Consider the following 20345-nt stretch of genomic DNA (forward strand, 5'->3'; position numbering starts at 1 on the left):
GGAAGCGCGTTCTGCCGCAGGGCACGCCGGGAGTTGTAGTCCCGCTGGGAGCTACCGTCCCGTGGTCAGCGAGATGCACCGACAACCGGCGCGACAGCGGAGCAGGGCAGCCCTGTTGTCAGAGCCGCTCACCGAGTCCACCGGAGCCGCCGAGGGCCGCGATCGGGGCGAGAGTGCTGCGGCGGCGCGGTGCGGACCAGGAAGGCGGCGCGTTCCCAGCGCGCCCCGCGCGGGCCAGGCGCGCGGCCGCGGGCAAGATGGCGGCGGGTGCGGGACGGCCGTGAGGCCCCGGCACGGCGGGGATGGAACCGCCCGCGGCGCCGGGCCCCGAGCGGCTCTTCGACTCGCACCGGTGAGCGCCCGCCCGGGGCCCGCGCCGTGGGGACTCCCGGGAGAGCCGCGCGAGAACCGCGGGAACCGTGGGCGGGGGTGGCGGGGCCAGCGGAGGGCGGGGGTGTCTCAGCAAAGCCCCGTGGGGAAGGTCGGGGTGACCCGTGGGGGGACCGGGGAGGCTCCGGGGTGGTCCCGGAGCGGGTTGGGAGATTTGCCGGGGGGAGCACGCGGAGCGGCGGCCGCAGGGCGGGTCCTGGGGATCGTCCCGGCCGCGCTGAGGCCGCCCCGGCCGCTCTCTGCCCCTGCAGGCTCCCGACCGATGGGTTCCTGCTCCTGGCCCTGCTGCTCTACGCCCCCGTGGGGCTCTGCCTGCTCGTCCTGCGCGTCTTCATCGGCGTCCACGTGTTCCTGGTCAGCTGCGCCCTGCCCGACAGCGTCGTGCGCCGGTGGGTGACCTCGGGGGGCTCCGGGGTGCTGCTGCTGCTGTCCCGGGTGGGTGTGGGGTGATGGCAGGGCCGCCCCGGGGGGCTCGGCTCAGGGAAGGATCTGTGTGCTCAGGAGCCTTGGAGGTGCTTCCTCTGCCAAGCCTGGAGCTGGCAGCCACCTCTGGAGTGCTCAGGGACTGGTGTGGATCAGCTTGCTGTGCTGCTCAGGAGTTCTGTGGGCACTTGCTGCCCTCCTCCCAGTCCCAGCCCCGCACCAATTTCTGCACCAGACGTATCATTTCCATTTGGTACCAGTGTCGTTTGTCCAGCCACCAGAATTCCTGGGTCGTTGCCTGTTGGACATGTCACCTAGCAGTGTTTTGGAGGGCAGGACTCGAGGAAGATCCGTGTTCCCCTGGCAGGTTCATTGTCCGTGTGATGTGCTCCGTGCTGGGGCTGCTGGTGCGTCAGAGCGACCCTCGGCTGCGCGGGGCCGGCTCCAGGGTCTTCATTGCCAACCATGTCACCCCCTTCGACCACAACGTCGTCAGCCTGCTCACCTCCTGCAACACGGTGAGGGTACGGCCGGGCTCCTCCCCGAGGGCGGGGCACGGGCAGCTCGGCCCCATTTGATGCTGCAGTGATCTCAGTGGAAGGCAGCTTAAAGCCCGCTCAGTGCCACCCTTTGCCACGGGCAGGGTCACCTTCTACCAGCCCAAGTGGCTTCAAGTCCGGTCCAGCCTGGTCTTGGATACTTCCAGGGGTTTCAGGGGCAGCCACAGCTTCTCTGGACAACGTCCCCACTCTGACATTCATAAATTTCCTCCTAATAGCCAGCCTAAATTGCTCCTCTTTCAGTTGTACTCATTAATCCTTGTCCTGTTGCTCCAGTTTCTGGCACAGATTCCTTCTCCAGCTTCCCTCTAGGCTCTTTCAGATCCTGCCAAGTTTCATCTCCAGATCTGATTTATTACCTCAGGGTGTTAATCTTGAGGTGTTTCTGTGACTCAGTGTCACTCTTGGGCTCTGCATGAAAAAGTGGAACAGGGTGAGGAGCAGCAGGAGTTGTTCCAGTGGGGATTTTGGGCAGACCCCAGCAGCTGCTTCCTTCTCTGGCCTTCTGGATAAGGGAGCAGGGCTGGTTGTGGGGTTTCCCCCAGCACTGGGTGGGTAGTTTTGGGGGTGCATGGAGGGAGCTGTGTGTGTCAGTGGTGCTTGGGTAGTTCTGGGCTGTCCCTGCTCTCCTGTAAAATCCTTTGTGTGTGGAGTTCCTGAGTCAGCAGGCTCTGGGTGGCTCCTGTGTCCTGCCCAGCCATTGATTTACCCCTGGCCTGGACAGGGGGGACTGCTGGGAGCAGAGTGTGTCCTGCCAAGTGTGTCAGGGACTGCTGCAGAGAGCACTGGGGACACAGGCAGCTGGGAGTGCATGTGGCACTGGCAGGCAGGGCACAGTCTGAACTGATGATTTGGAATCCATTTCCTGTGCAACTGGGGCTGGAGCAGGGGCAGTTACATCTCAGCCACTGTCAGCACAGCTCACTCTCAGTCCCAGAGGGGATTTTGCTAATGAGCAGCAGCTTTGTCACCTGTGTCACCTGGGAGGGCGTGGAAGGGCGGGCAGGGCGGGGTTTCCTCCTCATTGCTGTTCTCCCTGCAGCCTGCCCTGAGCGGTGCCCCAGGGTTCATCTGCTGGTCCCGGGGCTTCATGGAGCTGGGAGTGACGGGCAGCCGGGCGGAGCTGGTGGATTCCCTCAAGGAATACTCGGCCCAGCAAGGGAACCCCCCCCTGCTGCTGTTCCCAGAGGAGGCTGCCACCAACGGCAGGGCCGGGCTGCTCCGCTTCAGGTGACTTCCCCCAGCAGGGAAATGGGAATGCCTGCAGCAGGGTGAACATTTCTCTGAGAAAAGCAAGGCACAGTTCTTCACAAGAATGTTCTTATCATTCACTGTGCCTGTGTTTGTGCAAAAGCAGAATGCAATATGGAGATTGTTCACTCAAAGTGATGATGTTTTGTTTCCTTGGCTTATCGGGGCCAAGTGTGTGTGTGTGTGTGTTGGGACTGTTCCCTGACAGTCACAAAATTCAGTGTAGTTGTGTGCAGGGTTGAGTGATTAGCAGATTCAGTTTAGATATAGTGTAATATAGTATAGAATAATATAGTACCATAAAGTAATTACTTAACCTTCTGATAAGATGGAGTCAGATGCATCATTCTCTCTGCCCCTGCAAATTCAATAGGGTGGGTGGGAATGGCTCTGCTGTATGGTGACAAAATGGCTTCAGGTGGCTCCTGGGTCACTCACTGCAGAATTCCTCCCTTCCAGCTCCTGGCCCTTCTCCATCCTGGATGAGGTCCAGCCCGTTGCCCTGCAGGTCCGGAGGCCATTGGTGGCTGTGGTGAGTGGTGGGGACAGGGACAGGGTGTGGGGTGGGAACAGCTTTCCTTTCTGCTTTGGAGCCTGTGGTGTGAGCTGGCCTCGTGTTCTGGCAGCCTGGAGCCAGCTGCTCAGGGCTAACACAGTTCCCAGTGCCTTTCTGAGGAGCCCTGGTTACACTGGCCAGTGTGACAGATGTTTGGTGGCCCCGCTGGCTGTCACTGTGCCTCTGCCTTCCATGGCCAGTCTGCTTTGCTCTTGCTGAGTTCCCTGCTGTGAAAGACCATGCAGGCAGCCCTTGTGCCAAAGGCCATCAGGGCTCTGGAGGCTCCTGAGCTGGAGCCCCTGGCACAGACTCAGGACGTGGAGCAGGAGCTGCCCCACACGAGGGATAAAGTCCATGAGGGCAATGGCAGCACAGCCAAAGGCATTGCAGGGAAACTGCTCTCAGCGAGGCTTTGTTGAATTGCTTATTTTTGATATTTATTATTTATGATTTGGTGACTACAGAGAGCTGCCAGTCATGGGTCTGGTGTTTCTGTGGCAAAGGAACCCCTGGCAGGGTGAGGAATCACCTGGATGTGTGCAGGGATGGGAACTGCAGGAATATTTGGCTGAGCTTTGGTCACCCCTGGCAGGCCAGGGTGCTGAGATGGAGTTGAGGCAAGCCACAAGGTGGGTGAAGATGCAGTTTTCTGGCAATAAGTTACATATTAAATTACTCCTCCAAAGAACTGGGAGAGTTTTCCTGTTCTGGACAGTTTATAAGGAATATCTTATGCTTTTATGGGTTTGGTTCCTTTGAGAAATTCTGAGATGGGCCAAGCTGTGTGTCTGTGTGTGCATCCCTTCCCTCCTGCATGGCAGGGAGCACAGCAGGTCTGTGTGGAGGTGCTGGTTACAGTCAATTCTTGGCTCAAATTTTACCTTCAGAGTCTGAGCAGAACTTTGTGCTTCTTGCACATTGGCAGAGTAAATCCTGCTGGGATTTCTGGGGTGATTTTAAGCCATCAGAAACTGGAAGGATTGGAGATGTTACATTTTGAATAGATTAGTTGGTGTTTTATAGAAAGTTTTCTTATATAAGTGTGTAATGTATATTAGGCACTGGGTTGGGCCAAACACCAAATTTGGAATTAAGAGAGAATTTTCTGCAGCTCCAGTTGCATGGAATGTTTCAGGAGGGTGTTGTTCTGTGGCACAGGCAGTGTAACTGAAATCTGTCTGTGGGCATCACTCCAGGCATTTGGGTTTTGGGTTCTGAGGTTCTGTTTATCCAGGTGAGGCTTCTCTGTTCATCTTGTACCTGAGCTTTCAGGGCTTTTCTCATTTACAGCTGCTCTTCCCAGGCACAAGCCTGTCTGAGAATCACAGAATTGTTTGGAAAATCAAGTCAAGCCATTCCACAACAATGCCAAGGCCACCACTGACCATGTCCTCCACATCCACAGGGCTGTTAAATCCCCCAGAGATGGGGACTTCCCCCTGCCCTGGGCAGCTGTGCCAGGGCTGGGCAGCCCTTTCAAGGAGGAATCTTCCCAATATCCAAGCTCTTGTGCTGTTTGCTCTTGTGCTGTTTCCTGGAGAGCTTACAGCAGTTGGGACATCACAGAGAAGCTGTTGCCACCAGAATGAGGGAGGGTTGTTCATGGTTCTGAGGAAGCATTTGTAGTTTTTCTGACATTTTTGTAGCTTTTTGAAGGGACAGACTAGTAGCGAATGGGGGGATACTGAGGGAAAATCTTGCTGCTGTCTTAGTGGGAGGAAAGTGAAAACTGGTGATGACAATGAGGGTGAAGCTGCCCTGGGGCTTGCACTGGATTTGCTGTTTCTCCTTTCCCAGTCCTCCAGCCAGCTGTGCTGTGCCCACCTCCCTGCCCACAGCTCCTGTCCCATGGCTGGGATCTCACTGTGCTCTCTTCCCCAGAGCGTGGCTGACTCCTCCTGGATCACGGAGCTGCTCTGGACCTTCTTTGTTCCCTTCACAGTTTATCAAGTAAGGTACTACGTCTCTCTCTCTTCTGTTTGGGGCAGGGTTGGGGGTGGGCAGGGCTATGGTGTCACCCTGGCACTGAGATCTCCCTCCCTGGGTGCCTCAGCAGGGCTGGGCTTGGCACCATCTCCAAGCCTGGCTGTGTCCAGCTCCAGATGTGGAGAAGGCTCCTGGTTCCTCTTGGGGAAGGAGAGGAGTCTCAGTCTCTCCAGGTGTTTAGTTCAAGTTTCCAGGGGTATTTTTGAAGCTGCTCAGCCCCCAGTGTCTGTCTGTCCCTACAGTCCCTTGGGAGTGGGGTGGCCCAGAGCCCTGGCCAGGCCCTGAGTAGCTTTGCTGTAATGAGGGCAGTGGAAAGAACTGGGTATCAAATGTAGGGCTTGGTGTATTTCAGCAAAGGAAAGCCTTTCCCTGGTTCTAGCTGCCTGAATTCTGGGTGACCTGTTTCCTCCTTCCATGTAAATGACCCCAGATCCTCATTAAGGCCTTTCTCTCATTAAGGCCTTTCTCTCATTAAGGCCAGTGAGCCACTTCTGTCTTCTACCACATCCTGCATTTGGGAGTGGCTGTTGGGCTTTGCTGCTGCTCTGGGCAAAGCTGTGGGCTGAGCAGGGAGCCTGGAGGTGGGGATGGCATGGCAGGGTGTCCCCAGGGGCTGCTCCCAGCAGGGTGGCTCCACGTGCTGTCTGTCTGTCCCCTCACAGGTGGATGCCGTCTGTCCCCAGACGAGCGGACGAGCGGAGTGAGGACTTTGCGCTCCGAGTTCAGGAGGTAGGAAGGTGGGCTGGGACAGGGATCTGTGGCATTGCTGCACTTTGGGGTGGGCACAGGGTGCAGGGGGCATTTCTGGGTGTGTGTGTGTGATGGGAGCTCTGGTACATTGTTGGTTTTTGGGGTTTTTTTTTGTTAAGGTTGGGATTAAAAGTGTTCCCTCGAGGCTCTTTCAGATCCTGGGAAGTTTCATCTCCAGATATGATTTATTAACTCAGGGTGTAGATCTGATTTATTACCTCAGGGTGTTAATCTTGAGGTGTTTCTGTGACTCACTGTCACTCTTGGGCTCTGCATGAAAAAGTGGAACGGGGTGAGGAGCAGCAGGAATTGTTTCAGTGGGGATTTTGGGCAGACCCCAGCAGCTGCTTCCTTCTCTGGCCTTCTGGATAAGGGAGCAGGGCTGGTTGTGGGGTTTCCCCCAGCAGTTTTGGGGGTGCATGGAGGGTGCTGAGGGAGCTGTAGATGGTATTTTGTGTTTAGACTTAGATGTTTATTTCTTTTCATTTATGTTATACTTTTATAAGTAGTGAGTTTTCTAATATTTTATTAATAAGTTATAAAATGGTTATGTATTTATAAGTTTTTAAACTAAAAATTATTTAATTAAGAAATTATACTTAAATTATTTTTATTTTTAACTTAATAATTACTTGTGTTTTGTAATGTGGACTTTTTTTGTTTAATTATAAAATACTACTTAAACTTATGAAGGACTAGTTTTTGTTTTAAAACTTTTATTTTGTTATATATATTATTATATTCTAATACTTTAAGTTTTTTACTATGTGATATTACAAACTTCTAATCAAACTGCACGCTCATAATCTTAGTTCTATTATTTAATTTTAGAAGCTTTCTCTGTGGCCTCAGGTCATGTGCACTGTTCTCTTGAGGGCTAGAGTCTGTCAGCACAGAAAGTCTGAAATTCTCAGCATCCAGGACTCCAACAGAACATGTTTATTGCCCCTTGCAAGACCTCAGTGATTTCATGGCCTGTTTGCCACCCCACATTGAACCTTTCTGCAGTTGTCAGGGCTTTTCCCGTCAAGTTCAAACCTTTCACCCCCTTTTTATAACACCACAAATCATACAAAGTGGTTGTTTCTTCACCCTGCCTGTATATGCTGGGTATTTGACAGCTCCAGACATCTCATACCTCTTTGTCAGCCTGTTTTGGCAGGATGATATTGCAATTCCTGATACTTTTTGTGCCCTCTGCAACACTGCAATGCACCCTCGAGGCCCTGGAGAAATCAGCTCCCAGCCCTCTTGCCCTCAGCATGGCTCCATGTGGCCCTGGCACGCTCCCCAGCCTGGAGGGGCTGCCTGGGCTGTTTGTGCTGTGTGATTTTTGTGTGATTTTTGTGTGATTTGCTCTGTGTTCACAGCTCTTGGCCATGGAGCTGGGTGTGGTATCCACACGGATCACCGCTGCCGACAGGACCGAGCACATGAAGAGGCTGAGGCACACGGCACAAAGGCTGCCCTTTGCCCCAGGTGGGGATCCTGGCTGTGGAACCTCAGCTTGGGCTCTGCTCTGGGGGGGTCTCTGTGTGTGCTTTCAGTGACAAACTCACCCTGTGCCCGCTGTCCTTTCCCCTGCAGCCTCGAGCCAGCGCCCGGCAGCCCGGCCCAGGGTGCCCCCCAGCCTGCCCAGGGGTGCTCCTGAGGACGTGAGGGTGGTGGCCATGGCACAGCAGGTCAAGGAGGTGCTGCCTCACGTGCCCTTGGAGGTCATCAGGACAGACCTGGGTGAGCAGGGCTGCCAGCAGGGATGTGGGGGCACATTGTGTGCTCTGAAAGAGGAAACCTTGTCCCCGCTGCACCGGTACACAGTGGCAGCCAGGATGGAGTGTCCTGATCTCTAATGGTTCCCTTTGTCCCCACAGTCCAAACCAACTGTGTGGACACCACCATTGCCAACTTGCTGGAGGGGAGAGTTCACTTCTTCCCTGAGAATAAAGAGCCTGGAGACCTGCCTGCCCCATCTACCTCCCAGGCTGCAGCTGCTTCTGGCATCCAGGGCTCTGTGCCTGCGCCTTCTTCTAAGGTACTTTGGGGTTGTGTCTCCCTGGCTCGTGTTCAGGACTAGGCAGGGGCATGGAGCACCAGCCAGGTCCTTGCAGGGCCACCAAGGAGGCTTCATCTGTGTCCTGATGGCTCCTGTGCTTTCCCTTCCAGCCGGCTCCAAAGCAGTTTGCAAAGTCCCCCGTGGAGCGTCACCTGTCCCTGCAGGAGAGGAAACGAGCCTTGTACGACTATGCCAGGAGGTGAGAGCCCTCCACACCTCCCCGTGCCAGGGCCACACAAAATCCACCCCTGCCCAAGCCCCCAGCAGTACCCAAGGTGCCACCGTGGCACCCTCATTGTGGGCAGGACGTTCCTGTTTGGCACCAGGGACAGCTCCCTTCGTGCTCCTTGGTGTGAGGGCACAGGGAGTGATTTGATTTCTGAGCAGGCTTTTCATGAGGCAAATCCTGGCACAAGAGGCCGGGCTTTAGGAAGACACAGAAAACTGAGGATGTGTTTGAGGGAAAGCTGAGTGTGCCTGGGCTCTTTGGGCACTGGATGGCTGGGGTGGTGCTGAGGGAACCGTCCTGTTGGGAATCCCTGACTGGGACCATGAGCTGCTGTGGCAGCCCTGGCAGCCCCTCCCTGCCCTCACCATCCACCGGGATTGTCCCCAGCAGGGACAGTACCTCCCGTGCCCCTCCCCAAGCAGCTCCTGCTCCTTCACCTGTTCCCCTGGGCTCCAGCTGCGCTTGGGATGAACCGGTCCGAGCAGAGCCAGCCCGGCCCTGGGCTGCTGCAGTGTCCCCGCAGTGTCCCCGGGGCTGCTTCCTGGCCGGGATCCCCGGGTGGGTTCGCGGGAGGCCCCTCCCGTGCTCCCAGCCCCGCGGTGTCTGAGGGCGGGCGCTCTCTCCCGCAGGCGGTTCGCTGAGAAGCACGGCGCGGCAAGGGCCGGCGGCAGCCCCTGACCGGGCCGGACCGGGCCGGTGGCAACCCCTGACCGGAGCCCCGGGCCGGGCCGGTGGCAACCCCTGACCGGAGCGCCGGGCCGGGCCGGTGGCACCGGGAGCGCGCGGGCCCCGCGCGGGCGGGACGGGCCGAGACGGGCGGGGCGGGGGCGCCCCCTGGCGGCGGAAATAAACGGCGGCAGCGTCCGGCGCGGCTTGGGCTGTGCGGGCACCGGGGCGAGGGGCGGGGCCAGCGGGAAAGGGGGGCGTGGTCAATGGGACAGGGGGCGGGGCCGGGCCGGCTCCGTGCGGGTCTGCACGCGCCGCAGCCGACGCCTGCTCGCGCGCCGCACGTAGGCGCCGCTTAAAGAGGCAACGCGGCGGGGCCGTCGCTGCCGGGCGAGCTGCGGCTCGCGGGCCCCAGTGGGAGGAGGCAGAGCCCCTTTAAGAGACCGGCTGCCGGTGCCGGTGGTTTTATTTACATGGGGGCTCGCGGGCGTCACGTGACTGTCAGCGGCGGGGGCTGCGCGCGGAGCAGCCGCGGGGCCATGGCGGGAGCCGGCGACGACGGTCCGGGGGGAACCGGGGCACCGGGGCGGGATCGGGGCCACGGGACACCCGGGCGGGACGGGGAACCGGCGGTGAAGGGGCACCGAGGGGTTTGGGACAATGGGACACCCGGGGAACCGGGGGTTCAGGACAGTGCGGAGCCCGGGGGTGGAGGGGTTGACGTGCACACGTGGGGGTCTGGGTCACCGGGAGTCCCGGGTGGTTGATGTGCGCTGTGGATGGGGGCGGCTCCAGGTGGGGTTTCTTGGGGGGCTGAGGTGCGCCGGGGACCCCGGGGGGGGCTGGGTCGGTGGGGGCACCACGGGGCTGATGAGCACCGCGGGGGCGGGGGCAGATGCGGGTCCCGGGAGAGCAGCCCTGGGACATCCCGGGTCTGGGGTGTGGGGTGTGCCGGGTAGGGTGCCCGGCCGGGATGGGATGGGCTGGGGTGCAGGGGTGGTCCTGGAGCAGCGCAGGGGCTGACAGCCCCCCCAGGCTCCTGGGTGGAGCTGCGCTGTGGCCCAGGCTGCCCAGAGCCCGAGGCGGCGCCCTCGCCCTTCTCTTGCCACGCCGACGTGGAGCGGATGCTGCTGGAGGCCCAGCTGGAGACAGAGAGCAGTGAGGGGTGAGTCCTGAGGGGGAGCTGGGCTCCAGAGCCCTGCTGAGCTGTGCCTGGTGCTGGGGCCGAGGCTGGGCTCAGTGACTGAGGGTTTCTCTTTGCAGGGCCCTGCTTGTGCTGGGCTCCCCAGCCTGGGATGAGGACAGAGCCAGCCATGGCAGTGATCAGCCAGCGGAGAGTGAGGCACTGCCTGCCCACAGCCAGCCCCAGCCCAGCTGCCCCCATCCCTGGCAGGTGAGGGAGCTGCCCCTGGCACACCCTGCTGTGCCCCAGGCCCTGCTCTGACCTGCCCTGTGTCTCCTTCCAGCGGGATGTGCCACAGGAAGCCAAGTGGAGGCAGCGACGCCTGAGAGCGTCCCTGGGCTGGGCCTGTGCCCGCTGCCCTCGGTACCTGTCTGCAGAGTAAGTCCTGTGTCCCCCACCAGCACATCCTGCTGCTGCCCCCCATCCTGCTGTCCCTGTTAACCATGAGCTTTTCCCAGGGAATTTGCCTTTGTGTGCTCCCCCCAGCCAGTGCTGTGGAGCCTGCAGGGAGGTGCAGTGGGGAGGAAGAAGAGACTTTTCAGTTCAGAGCTGCTGCTGCTCTTCATCCCCTCGCTCCTGCTCAGCCACCTGCTGACCCTGGGACTGGGGTGAGTGTCTGTGGCTCTCACCATGGGGCTGGGGGAGGAGGGAACACTCCTGAATTTGGGCTGCTCATCCTTGGGTGCTCTCATGCACCACTGCTCCCATGGTCTGCTGCCATCTCCCCTCCTCCTGGCCTGCTGGGGCCCAGCACCCTGTTCCAGTGCCTCACAGTCACTCTCTCCAATCCAGGATCTACATTGGGAAGCGCCTGGCAGCCTCCTCAGCCAACCCTCTGTGAGGAACTGGGCAGGCAGCACCTTCTGCTCCGCTGGGAATGCAGGGAGAGCCTGGCACCAGCACAGCCTGACCGCTCCCAGGCCCCTCTGTCTGTCTGTCTGTCTGTCCGTCCCTCAGCCCTGCCCTGGGAGCTGATCCCACTGTCCCCGTAGAACGGAACCCGCTGATGGCAGCTCCAGCTGCAGGCAGCCCCTGCCCTCCCCAGCCCCTGGTTACAGCTCCAGGTCCCCCTGAAACAGACTGTAAATACTGAGCCCACCTCAATAAAAAGCCCTGTGCCAGCTCAGGGGTTGAGCAGCGAGTCCCCTCCCTGTGTCTGGCTTGGGAAGTGACCATGGGGCCCTTCCCTGCTGCAGGAGGGTGAGTCCCTGTGCTTTGGGGTGCTGCCAGCTGGGGGTGAGCCCCTGGCTGGGCTGTGGGCAAGCAGGGCTGGGTGCTGGGGCTCCCACAGGTGCCTGGCTGATGTGTTTGCCCTTTATTATCCGTGGCTGCAGTGCAGAGGTGGGAGCTGAGCATGGCACGGCCAGTGCAGTGACACCTGCCTGGTGCAGGTGACGGGTGGGCAGGAGAGGTGACACTGCAGAGCGAGGCTGCCAGGGCCTGTGTGCACACCTGTGCAGTGTGGGCCAGGAATGTGTGCTGCAGGATGGGGTGGGAGCTGTCCCACGAGTGGGGAGCAGGAATCACACAGAAATGCCACCGGGGAAGTCACTGCTCCTGCCACTGGCACAGTCCGTGGGCAGCTCGGGTGGAGGGCGGGAAGGAGGGAGGAGCATCCTCACGGGCTGGGAGGGGCTGCGTGTGTGGGAGCTCAGCGTGGCTCCAGAGGCATAGCAAGCACCCAGGGCCAGGTGTCCCAGCCCCAGAGGACACGTGGAGGTGTCCACAGCTGGTGGGACACAGGATGGCAGTGCCTGGTGCACACAGGGAGTCTGCCCTGGGTGTCACAGCTGCAAGAGCTGCTCCAGCAGGTGAGAATCAAGCAGGGCTGTGGCTCCAGCAGCTGGCTGGGCACAGGGACACTCTGGGCAGGGGTGCCCCTGCAGACAGCGCAGCTGCAGGTGGTGGCATCGGGTCAGAGCTGTGACAGACGCTTGGACTTGGGTGGCGGCAGCGGCGGTGACTTGAGGCTTCTGCTCCCATCCACTGTCGGGGACACCTGTGAGCAGAGAGGGACATGAAGGGTGGTGGGACCAGGGCCAGGAGCCCCGAGTGCCTCCCCTGCAGTTGCTGTCCCCCAGTACCTTCCCTGCTGCTGCAGCATCGCTCTGCTCCAGGAAGGTCTCGTACACTGAGGGGCTGAACTTGCGGGGCAGCGGTGGCAGCTTGCTGGCACTTTTCACCCGGCCACCAAAGCCCGTGGGAGACAGGGACGAGCCTGTGCACGCAGGAGAGGAGAGATGGAGGCTCAGCCAGCCTGGGGGGGCACAGGGCTCCTCAGTGTCCCCAGGGCTCTAAGTCCCCAGAGCTGTCAGGGCCAGCACTTCTGCCCCAACACTATGGGAGTGTGGCACTGCTGGGCAGAGGGGACAGAGGTGCCATGGGATGTGAGCCCAGCCAGGAGCAGGGGCCTGGCTCCCACCAGGAACAGCTCTTGGCACCAAGACCCGGTGGCACAAGGCCCAGGATCAATGGCTGCAGCCCCACGGGGAGTGTTCAACAAGGGATGTGCCTGTGCTCCCACTCTGTGCCACCACGAGGGGACCTGTGTTGGGGTGGTGTGGGAGGGCACAGCCCTGCTCGTGGGGCTCCAGGGATTCTCAGCAGGGTGTTGGGGTGGTGTGGGGCTGCAGGGACGCTCAGGAAGGTGTTGGGGTGGTGTGGGAGGGCACAGCCCCGTTTGTGGGGCTGCAGGGACACTCAGGAAGGTGGCCTGGCAGGTTGTACCTGCAGTGCTGGGCTGAGCACCAGCAGCAGCTTGGCTTCCCGGGGGCTGTTTCCTGTCAATGCTCTGGCTGCTCTCACTCACGGTGCAGGAGAGTCTCCACTTCTCGTCCTGGGGCACAGAAGGGAGGCTCAGCACCTCGGAGGGCCAGGCTGGAAGGCAGTCCCTGACTCTCCCCTCCTGCCCTCCCTGCAGCAGGGGCTGCCACCAGCCCCTCCAGGGCTCCCATCCAGGCTGGGGGCCGGTGCTGCAGGCAGGGCCAGGAGCTCTGGGTGCAGCAGGACACCCAGGGGGGTGCAAGCAGAGCCCCAGGGTGGCCGCAGGGCTGTGCTGAGCATCACCTTGGGCTCTGGCAGCTCCGAGATGGACTGGCGTGCGTCCTGCCGCCGGGACCCGAAGATGGCGCTGGCGCGGCTCTCCCTGCGCTCCTCGCTCTCAGAGGGCCGGCGAGCAGCCTTTGGGGTCGGGGGTGCCTCCGTGCTGTGGGGTGACTGGGAACAGTGAGGGACAGCAGGGGAAGGAGGAGCAGGGCTGTGCCATGGAGCAGCTGGAGCATCACTGGGAGCGGCTGCACTCGGGCATCAGCACCAGCCACAGCAGAGCTCAGCAGGGCAGGTGTGGGGGACAGGAATGGATGGCTCAGGTGACAGCAGGGCCCAGGTGAGCACATGGGGTGTCTCTCCTCCACGTCCCCCATAGGGATGGGCCACCTGGTGGTGACCTGGCAGGACAGAGCCCTGAGCTGCACTTGGCATAAAGGGAAGGTGGAAGAAAAGCAGCTGGGCCAGAGTGAGGCAGGCTCAGCAGGGAGGGCTGAGGGGGTGAGGGGGGATCACCAGCACTCCCCAGTGCAGCACTTGCCTGGCTCCAGCGTGGCTCAGCCGGTCCCAGTCAGGTACCCAGGCTATGGAGCGGGGGCGGCCGCTCCTCCGGTCCTCAAAGAACATCTGAGAGACACAGCAGGAGGGATGAGAGGGCAGAGCCTCCCCAGCCCTTCCCTGGCTCATCCAGGACCATCAGTGCCCTCTCTGACCAGCCCTGCTCCCGGGCAGGCAGGGACCCTGAGGTCCCCCATGGCCCGTGGCAGATGGTGTAGTGTATTTTTAAACTTAGTAATAGTTTTGGTTTTGTATCCTCATATTTTTTCCCAAATTGTTTACCCCAGATTGTACCCCCCTCCCTTTACCTGTGTAATCCCTTTCCTTTGATGAGATCATCCCCAAATCCCCACCCTGGCTCTCCTCCCTGACTCCCACCCCTTTTCCTCTCTGGGATCCCAGCCCCTTTCCTCTCTGGGATCCATCTCCTCTCCTCCCTGGATCCCAGCCCCTTTTCTCTCTGGGATCCATCTCCTGTCCTCTCTGGGATCCCACTCCCTCTCCTCCCATGTGATCCCAATTAATACCAAGCCAAGTGCTTCTCTGATGGGAGCAAACCAGTGCTGGGCACTGTGGCACCTCCAAACCCTTCCTGCTGTGTTCTCCCCTCCCATCCCCATCCCAATTTTCAGCATCCCATCCCCTCCTTCTGGAAGTTTCAGTCCAGGACGCTGAGTGATTTCCCAGAGGCCAGGGGTCAACCCCCCAAGTATTTCTCCATACCCTGTCCTAAATATCCATTCCCCACTATCCATCCCTTAGGGTCACTTATTGGTTAGTAAAATATTATTTACTTTAGGTTTCCACCTCCCTTTAAACGTAACCTTGGCTCTCACTAGGAGGCTCCCTGAGGTGTAGGGCCCAGTGCTCCTCACCCAGCTGCTCCCTGCTGCCCCACATCTGCCTTGGTTTGCCCAGGGCAGTGCCCACCCCGTGGCACTCACCATCTCTCGCACCCCATACTCAGCCTCCACCTTGGCCCGCAGCTGCTCGAAGCACTGCTCCATGCGCTCGTGGAAGGGCCGCAGGTCCTCTGGCACCTTCTGCCCGTGGATCCGGATGCCCTCTGCCAGCAGGGGGATCTGTGGGACAACGGGGACTCGTGGGGCTCCCTGGCACTGCTGCCAGCTGGCCCTGCCAGAGGGATGCTGCACCTGGTACCTGCCAGGCGATCAGGTCCTTCAGCTTCTCGATCTTCCCTGCATCCTCTGGGTGCTCCTGCATGTAGAGCTCCTGGAAAAAAGCCTGCAAAGACCTTCCTCAGTCCCACTGCCAGGCTGGCCAGGCTGCACACAGGCTGGGATGGCACCCCCTTTCCTCTGGAATTCATCTCCTCTCCTCTCTGGGATCCATCTCTTTGCCTCCGTGAATGCCACCCCCTCTCCTCTCTGGGATCCAACTCCTCTCCTCCTGAATCCCAGCTCCTCTTCCTCTCTGGGATCCCATCCCCTCTCCTCCCATGTGATCCCAATTAATACCAACCCAGGTGCTTCTCTGATGGGATCACACCAGTGCTGGGCACTGTGGCATCCCCAAACCCTTCCTGCTGTGTCCTCCCCATCCCAATCCTCATCCCAAGGCTCCCCACAGTGCCGGTCCTGGCTATGCCCAGCTGGCCCTGACACAGCCTCTGCATTCCTCACCTTCTCATACTTGGTGAAGCCACCCATGACTGCAGGGTCCACGATGCCATTGAGCAGCATGGACAGAGGGTTGATGGGGAGGCTGGGGTCATTCTGGTGCCTGTTGATCTCACTCATGATTTTCTCATTGGTTTTCATCATGGTCTCAATGGCGTTTTCCAGGGGGGAGATGATGATCTGTGTGCAGGGAGGGGTCAAGGCTGGCAGGGTGGGCTCTCCCCAGCCCGGCAGGAGGGACCCCTGGGGCTGCACATCTCACCCCAGGAAGCCCCTCAGACCCCTGGGGCTGCACATCTCACCCCAGGAAGCCCCTCAGACCCCTGGGGCTGCACATCTCACCCCAGGAAACCCCTCAGACCCCTGGGGCTGCACATCTCACCCCAGGAAGCCCCTCAGACCCCGGGCAGTGCCTGGGGCTGAGTGAGAGCTCCTGGGGATGTGCTGGCCATGCTGGTCCCAGCACAGAGTCACCCCATGGGCACTGTGAGGCTGCAGGAGACCTGGGGAACCACTGGTGTCACTTTGGGGGTGCAGCTGTGCCACACTGGGGTGGCAGGACATGGCACCATGGCAGACACACATGCAGCACTCATGCAGCTGTACATCCTGGTGCCTGCAGCACCCTGTGACAGCCCAGCCAGGGCACCCTGTGACAGCCACCAGGACATCCTGTGACAGCCTAGCCAGGGCACCCTGTGACAGCCCAGCCAGGACATCCTGTGACAACCCATGGCACCCTGTGACAGCCCATCAGGACACCCTGTGACAGGCACCAGGGCACCCTGTGACAGCCACCAGGGCACCCTGTGACAGCCCACCAGGACACCCTGTGACAGCCACCAGGGCACCCTGTGACAGCCACCAGGGCACCCTGTGACAGCCACCAGGACATCCTGTGACAACCCATGGCACCCTGTGACAGCCACCAGGCTATCCTGTGACAGCCACCAGGGCACCCTGTGACAGCTCACCAGGACACCCTGTGACAGCCCAGCCAGGGCACCCTGTGACAGCCCAGCCAGGGCACCCTGTGACAGCCCAGCCAGGACATCCTGTGACAGCCACCAGGGCTCCCTGTGACAGCCACCAGGGCACCCTGTGACAGCCCCACCAGGGCACCCTGTGACAGCCCCACCAGGGCTCCCTGTGAGAGCCACCAGGACATCCTGTGACAACCCATGGCACCCTGTGACAGCCACCAGGACATCCTGTGACAACCCATGGCACCCTGTGACAGCCACCAGGACATCCTGTGACAGCCACCAGGACATCCTGTGACAACCCATGGCATCCTGTGACAGCCACCAGGACACCCTGTGACAGCCACACCAGGGCACATCACATCTCCACTGCTGTGGCTCCTGAGATTCCCTGGATGTTGGCCAAGCACCTCTGTCAGAGAAACAAAGCCCACACCCTGTCCCTGCTGCCCACAGAGCATGGCACAGGCAGGACACCTTCCCCATCCCCAGCTTGAGCTCCTGGCAGGGCTGGAGCATCCCCCAGGGTCCTGGAGAGCCCCCCAGGCCCCTCCTCACCGTTTCAGTGGAGGTGACAACGAACCAGCGCAGGATGCCAGGCAGGGGATAGGCTGTCCTGAAGGTTGTCCTCTCAATCCACATGTTCTGTGGCAAGAGCAGCAGTCACTCCCCACCCTTCTCCCATCAGCCCTGGCTGCCCCATGGCATGGGGGGCTCCCACCTCCATGGGCACAGGACCAGGGACCCTGAGGTTCTTGCGGGGCCCCCCCAGCTGAGGGTCCTGGAACTCACAGCAAATTCATTGTCGGGATCGCTCGGGCCTCTCTTGAAAGGCCGTGAGTAGCTGAACCTCTGGATGTGGTTGGCTTTGTAGAAGCTGTGGGGAGGGAAGGGACAGAAATGAGAGAGGACCCCCAGTGTGTCCCACCACCCCCAGGGAGCAGAGCAGGGGCTCTGTGTGGGCCCTCACTTGGTGATCTGCTCCGGGATGCTGCGGCCCTTGAGGCGGACCTTGGCTTCCTCCGCCGGCTGCACGGTGAAGCACTGGATGTCTGAGGGAGTGAAGGAGCACAGGAACACTCTGCAGGGCAGGGCTGCTGGGGACAGGGCTCCAGAGCCCTCCAGGGTGAGCCCCAGGGGGACAGAGAGGCATTTAAGGGATTCCCACATGGAGAGGGATCGACAGAGACCAAGCCACGCTCCCAGCTGTCACTGACACGTTTTCTGAAAAACACCTTTGCTGGGATTTCCCCCCTGAGAAGCTGAGAAACCTCAGAAAAGAAATGTAAACAAGAATTATCTGATGGCTGTGGGATGTGGTCTGGAGATGCTTTACCAACAGGTGCATCTTGGATTGGTCTCATGTGGATTGTTTCTACTTGATGACCAATCCTTGTCCAGCTGTGTCGGGACTCTGGTCAGTCACAAGATTTTATTATTCATTCCTTTCTAGCTTTTTGATGTCTCTTTTCTCTTTCTTTAGTATAGTTTTAGTATGGCATTTAATATAATATAATATAATATAATATAATATAATATAATATAATATAATATAATATAATATAATATAATATAATATTTATATTATATATACAATTGTGTAATGTAATATTATATTATATTTACATTTATATTATATGATATATACACTTGTGTATATTATATTATATTATATTATATTATATTATATTATATTATATTATATTATATTATATTATATTATGTTATATTATATTATGTTATATTATATTATGTTATATTATATTATCCTTCTGAAACATGGAGTCAAATTCTCATCTCTTCCCTTGCCCTGGGGACCCTCAAACACCACCACCCTCATGCCTGTCCCTGTGCACACAGAGGATACACTGCCCTGGGGAGTCTGTGATGTCCTGGCCAGGGGGGGATGTGCTCTTCAGCTTCTCAGCATTGGGGAAGGGGCTCAGCAGCTGCATCTCAAAGTCCTCACGCCGCTCGTACTCCTTGCCCCGGTAGATGAAGATCTTGTTCTGCAGGGCAGGAAGGTGACAGCTCATCCCTGTGCCACAGAGCAGGGCCAGCAAGCCCCAGAGCACTGGGATGCTGTGATGAGACACCCCCCATCTGGGAAAAAATATCTCCCCAAACCCAAGAACTAGAAGAAAAATGAAAGAAGGCACATGGAGAATCAGGGTTGGTGCCAGCCAAGCAATGTCACTAAGGACAAATCCTCTGTGACAAATTTGGTGGCTTCTACAAGGGTGTGGCAGCATGGGTGGGGATGGAGGGAGAGTGACTGGACTTGTGCAAACCATCTGACCCTGGGATGTCCCCTGGATGGGACAGATGCTGGGTGAGGAACAGGCTGGATGGTGACACTCAGAGAGTTGTGGTGCTCAGCTCCACATCCAGGTGCACACCAGTGAGGAGTGGGGCTCCTTAGCTATGGAGGTGGCAGCTGTGGAGGCTCCCTGGCTGTGGAGGTGGCAGCTGTGGATGGTCCCCAGCTATGGAGGTGGCAGCTCTGGAGCTGCTCCTGGCTCTGCTTACCCTGAGGAAGGTGGGGAAGCCCTGCCCGTAGTACCCCACGGCAAAGTAATCTGGGCTGGGCCGCAGCACCTTCAGGATCTTCTCATAGAACTTGGCTTCTCGCTGCTGCAGAGGAGAGGGGCAGGATGAGGGCAGGAGGGGGCCCTGCAGACCCCCCATTCCCCCCTGCCTGGCTGAGCAGCACCCCCAGCCCAGCCAGGCACCCACCAGGATGTCACTCAGCATCTCGTAGTCGAACACGTGGCTCTCGTACTGCTCTGCCAGCTCCTTGCAGATGTGGATGGCTTCCTCCCACATCTGGAGGAGAGAGAGGGGCCAGGACAGGGCCCCCCAGTGCAGGGTGAAGTGGGGAAGGGGGCACCAGGGGCTTCCAGCAGGGACCAGCTGCACCCCGGGCCCCTGTGAGGAGAGGGAGAGGGCTCTCCTGTGAGGACTGGTGGGCAGCAGAAGAACTTGGCTTCCCACCATCCCCAGCCCTGGAGCCCCCAGCTGACCCCATCAAGCCTTTGTCCAGAGATGTCCAAGCTTCTGACCCAGGCTGGGATGGGACAGGGATGGGACAGGGATGGGATGAGGGACAGTGGCTGTGGGGTGAACCATCCAGACTCACTGCAGGGCAGCTCCAGCCCTTCTGCAGCAACGGGGAGTGAGGAGCTGTGCTGAGAATGGGATCTGGGAGCATGAAACGGGGGAATTGGTGGCAAGGGGTCCAGGCTTGCCCTAAGCCAGCCCAGCTCCTTCCAGCTTTGGGGTTTCAGAGGCTGCAGGGTCTGTAGGGGCCACACTCACCTTGCCCTGGTCGAAGTATTCGATGATCTGGTTGTACAGAGCCTCCTTCAGCTGGCGCTGAGTGTGCAGGTGGAGCCCGTGTGGGCCTGGCACAGGGGCTGCATTCGACTCCTCTGACCACTGCATGAGGGATTGGGGACCTGTCACACCAAGGCCACGGGGCTGCCCCCTCCTCCCAGCCCCCCGTGCCCACCGTGAGCAGCCGGGCGTGCAGCAGCAGCGTGTAGGCTCCCTCCGTGTAGTTCTCGTAGCTGATGTGCAGGTCCTTCAGCTTGTATAGGTACCTGGGGGTGACAGAGCCACGTGTGGGGGGTGACAGCACCATCACCCTGCCCCTCAGGCCGCTCTGCCAAGCCCATCCCTCTGGGAATGGCCAGGAGCCCCCAGCCCAGGTGCTGCAGGGGATCCCAGGGCTGTGCTCACCTGATGTACATGGCCTGGCGGTCGATCTCCTTGTAGAAGTTCTGTGGAAAGGCAGATGAGGCTGTTTGAGTGGCCCGAGGGATGGCACATGCCACAGCCCCTCACACTGCCACCCTCTGGGTCACAGTGCTGCCAGGACTGTCCCCACGCAGGGATGGCCATGGCCCACACAGCTGCACATCCCAAGAGATGCCAGCTCTGGCACCACGTGCACCTCCTCTCTGCTGTGCCAGGGGCACCCTGGGGACTTGGGGAGATGCAGGGACAAGCCCTGGGGACCTGGGGGAGCACGGGAACAAGCCCTGGTTGCCCCAGAGAACTGGGGCATGGG

The 20345-nt window shown here is 59.3% G+C and overlaps 2 protein-coding genes across 3 annotated transcripts in view; one reads left to right on the forward strand and one right to left on the reverse strand.

The window, feature by feature from the left end:
* Positions 1 to 46: 46 nt before the first annotated feature.
* On the forward strand, positions 47 to 11188 carry AUP1 (AUP1 lipid droplet regulating VLDL assembly factor). 2 transcript variants are annotated; one of them, XM_071455841.1, is made up of 15 exons: positions 47 to 352; positions 642 to 779; positions 1181 to 1331; positions 2416 to 2603; positions 3084 to 3156; positions 5062 to 5135; positions 5829 to 5895; positions 7287 to 7395; positions 7504 to 7650; positions 7788 to 7948; positions 8080 to 8168; positions 10128 to 10257; positions 10331 to 10425; positions 10506 to 10655; positions 10840 to 11188. In XM_071455841.1, the coding sequence occupies exons 1-15, from the start codon at positions 303 to 305 to the stop codon at positions 10886 to 10888; spliced, it is 1671 nt and encodes a 556-aa protein (XP_071311942.1). In that variant the 5' UTR covers positions 47 to 302; the 3' UTR covers positions 10889 to 11188. The 2 variants fall into 2 exon arrangements, with proteins under 2 accessions (XP_071311942.1, XP_071311941.1); XM_071455840.1 differs by lacking the exons at positions 10128 to 10257; positions 10331 to 10425; positions 10506 to 10655; positions 10840 to 11188 and adding an exon at positions 8828 to 9062 and having other exon boundaries at positions 52 to 352.
* An 8-nt stretch (positions 11189 to 11196) lies between these two features.
* LOC139604659 (dedicator of cytokinesis protein 2-like) overlaps positions 11197 to 20345 on the reverse strand; it is a 51347-nt gene continuing 42198 nt past the window's right edge. The window contains exons 37-53 of the mRNA XM_071455838.1: positions 20015 to 20055; positions 19785 to 19875; positions 19592 to 19711; positions 19010 to 19099; positions 18803 to 18907; positions 18141 to 18282; positions 17244 to 17325; positions 17066 to 17150; positions 16832 to 16918; positions 15294 to 15470; positions 14812 to 14895; positions 14595 to 14732; positions 13634 to 13719; positions 13114 to 13252; positions 12775 to 12883; positions 12132 to 12265; positions 11197 to 12046 (exon numbers count right to left, since the gene is read on the reverse strand). Of these exons, the coding sequence (XP_071311939.1) occupies positions 11963 to 12046; positions 12132 to 12265; positions 12775 to 12883; positions 13114 to 13252; positions 13634 to 13719; positions 14595 to 14732; positions 14812 to 14895; positions 15294 to 15470; positions 16832 to 16918; positions 17066 to 17150; positions 17244 to 17325; positions 18141 to 18282; positions 18803 to 18907; positions 19010 to 19099; positions 19592 to 19711; positions 19785 to 19875; positions 20015 to 20055 (1794 nt within the window). The 3' untranslated portion in view covers positions 11197 to 11962. The remainder of the gene's footprint in view (positions 12047 to 12131; positions 12266 to 12774; positions 12884 to 13113; positions 13253 to 13633; positions 13720 to 14594; positions 14733 to 14811; positions 14896 to 15293; positions 15471 to 16831; positions 16919 to 17065; positions 17151 to 17243; positions 17326 to 18140; positions 18283 to 18802; positions 18908 to 19009; positions 19100 to 19591; positions 19712 to 19784; positions 19876 to 20014; positions 20056 to 20345) is intronic.

Source organism: Agelaius tricolor, unplaced genomic scaffold (assembly GCF_023055355.1).
Source record: "Agelaius tricolor isolate 1412-34295 unplaced genomic scaffold, bAgeTri1.0.p SCAF_54, whole genome shotgun sequence".
In the NCBI taxonomy this organism is placed as follows: Eukaryota; Metazoa; Chordata; class Aves; order Passeriformes; family Icteridae; genus Agelaius; species Agelaius tricolor.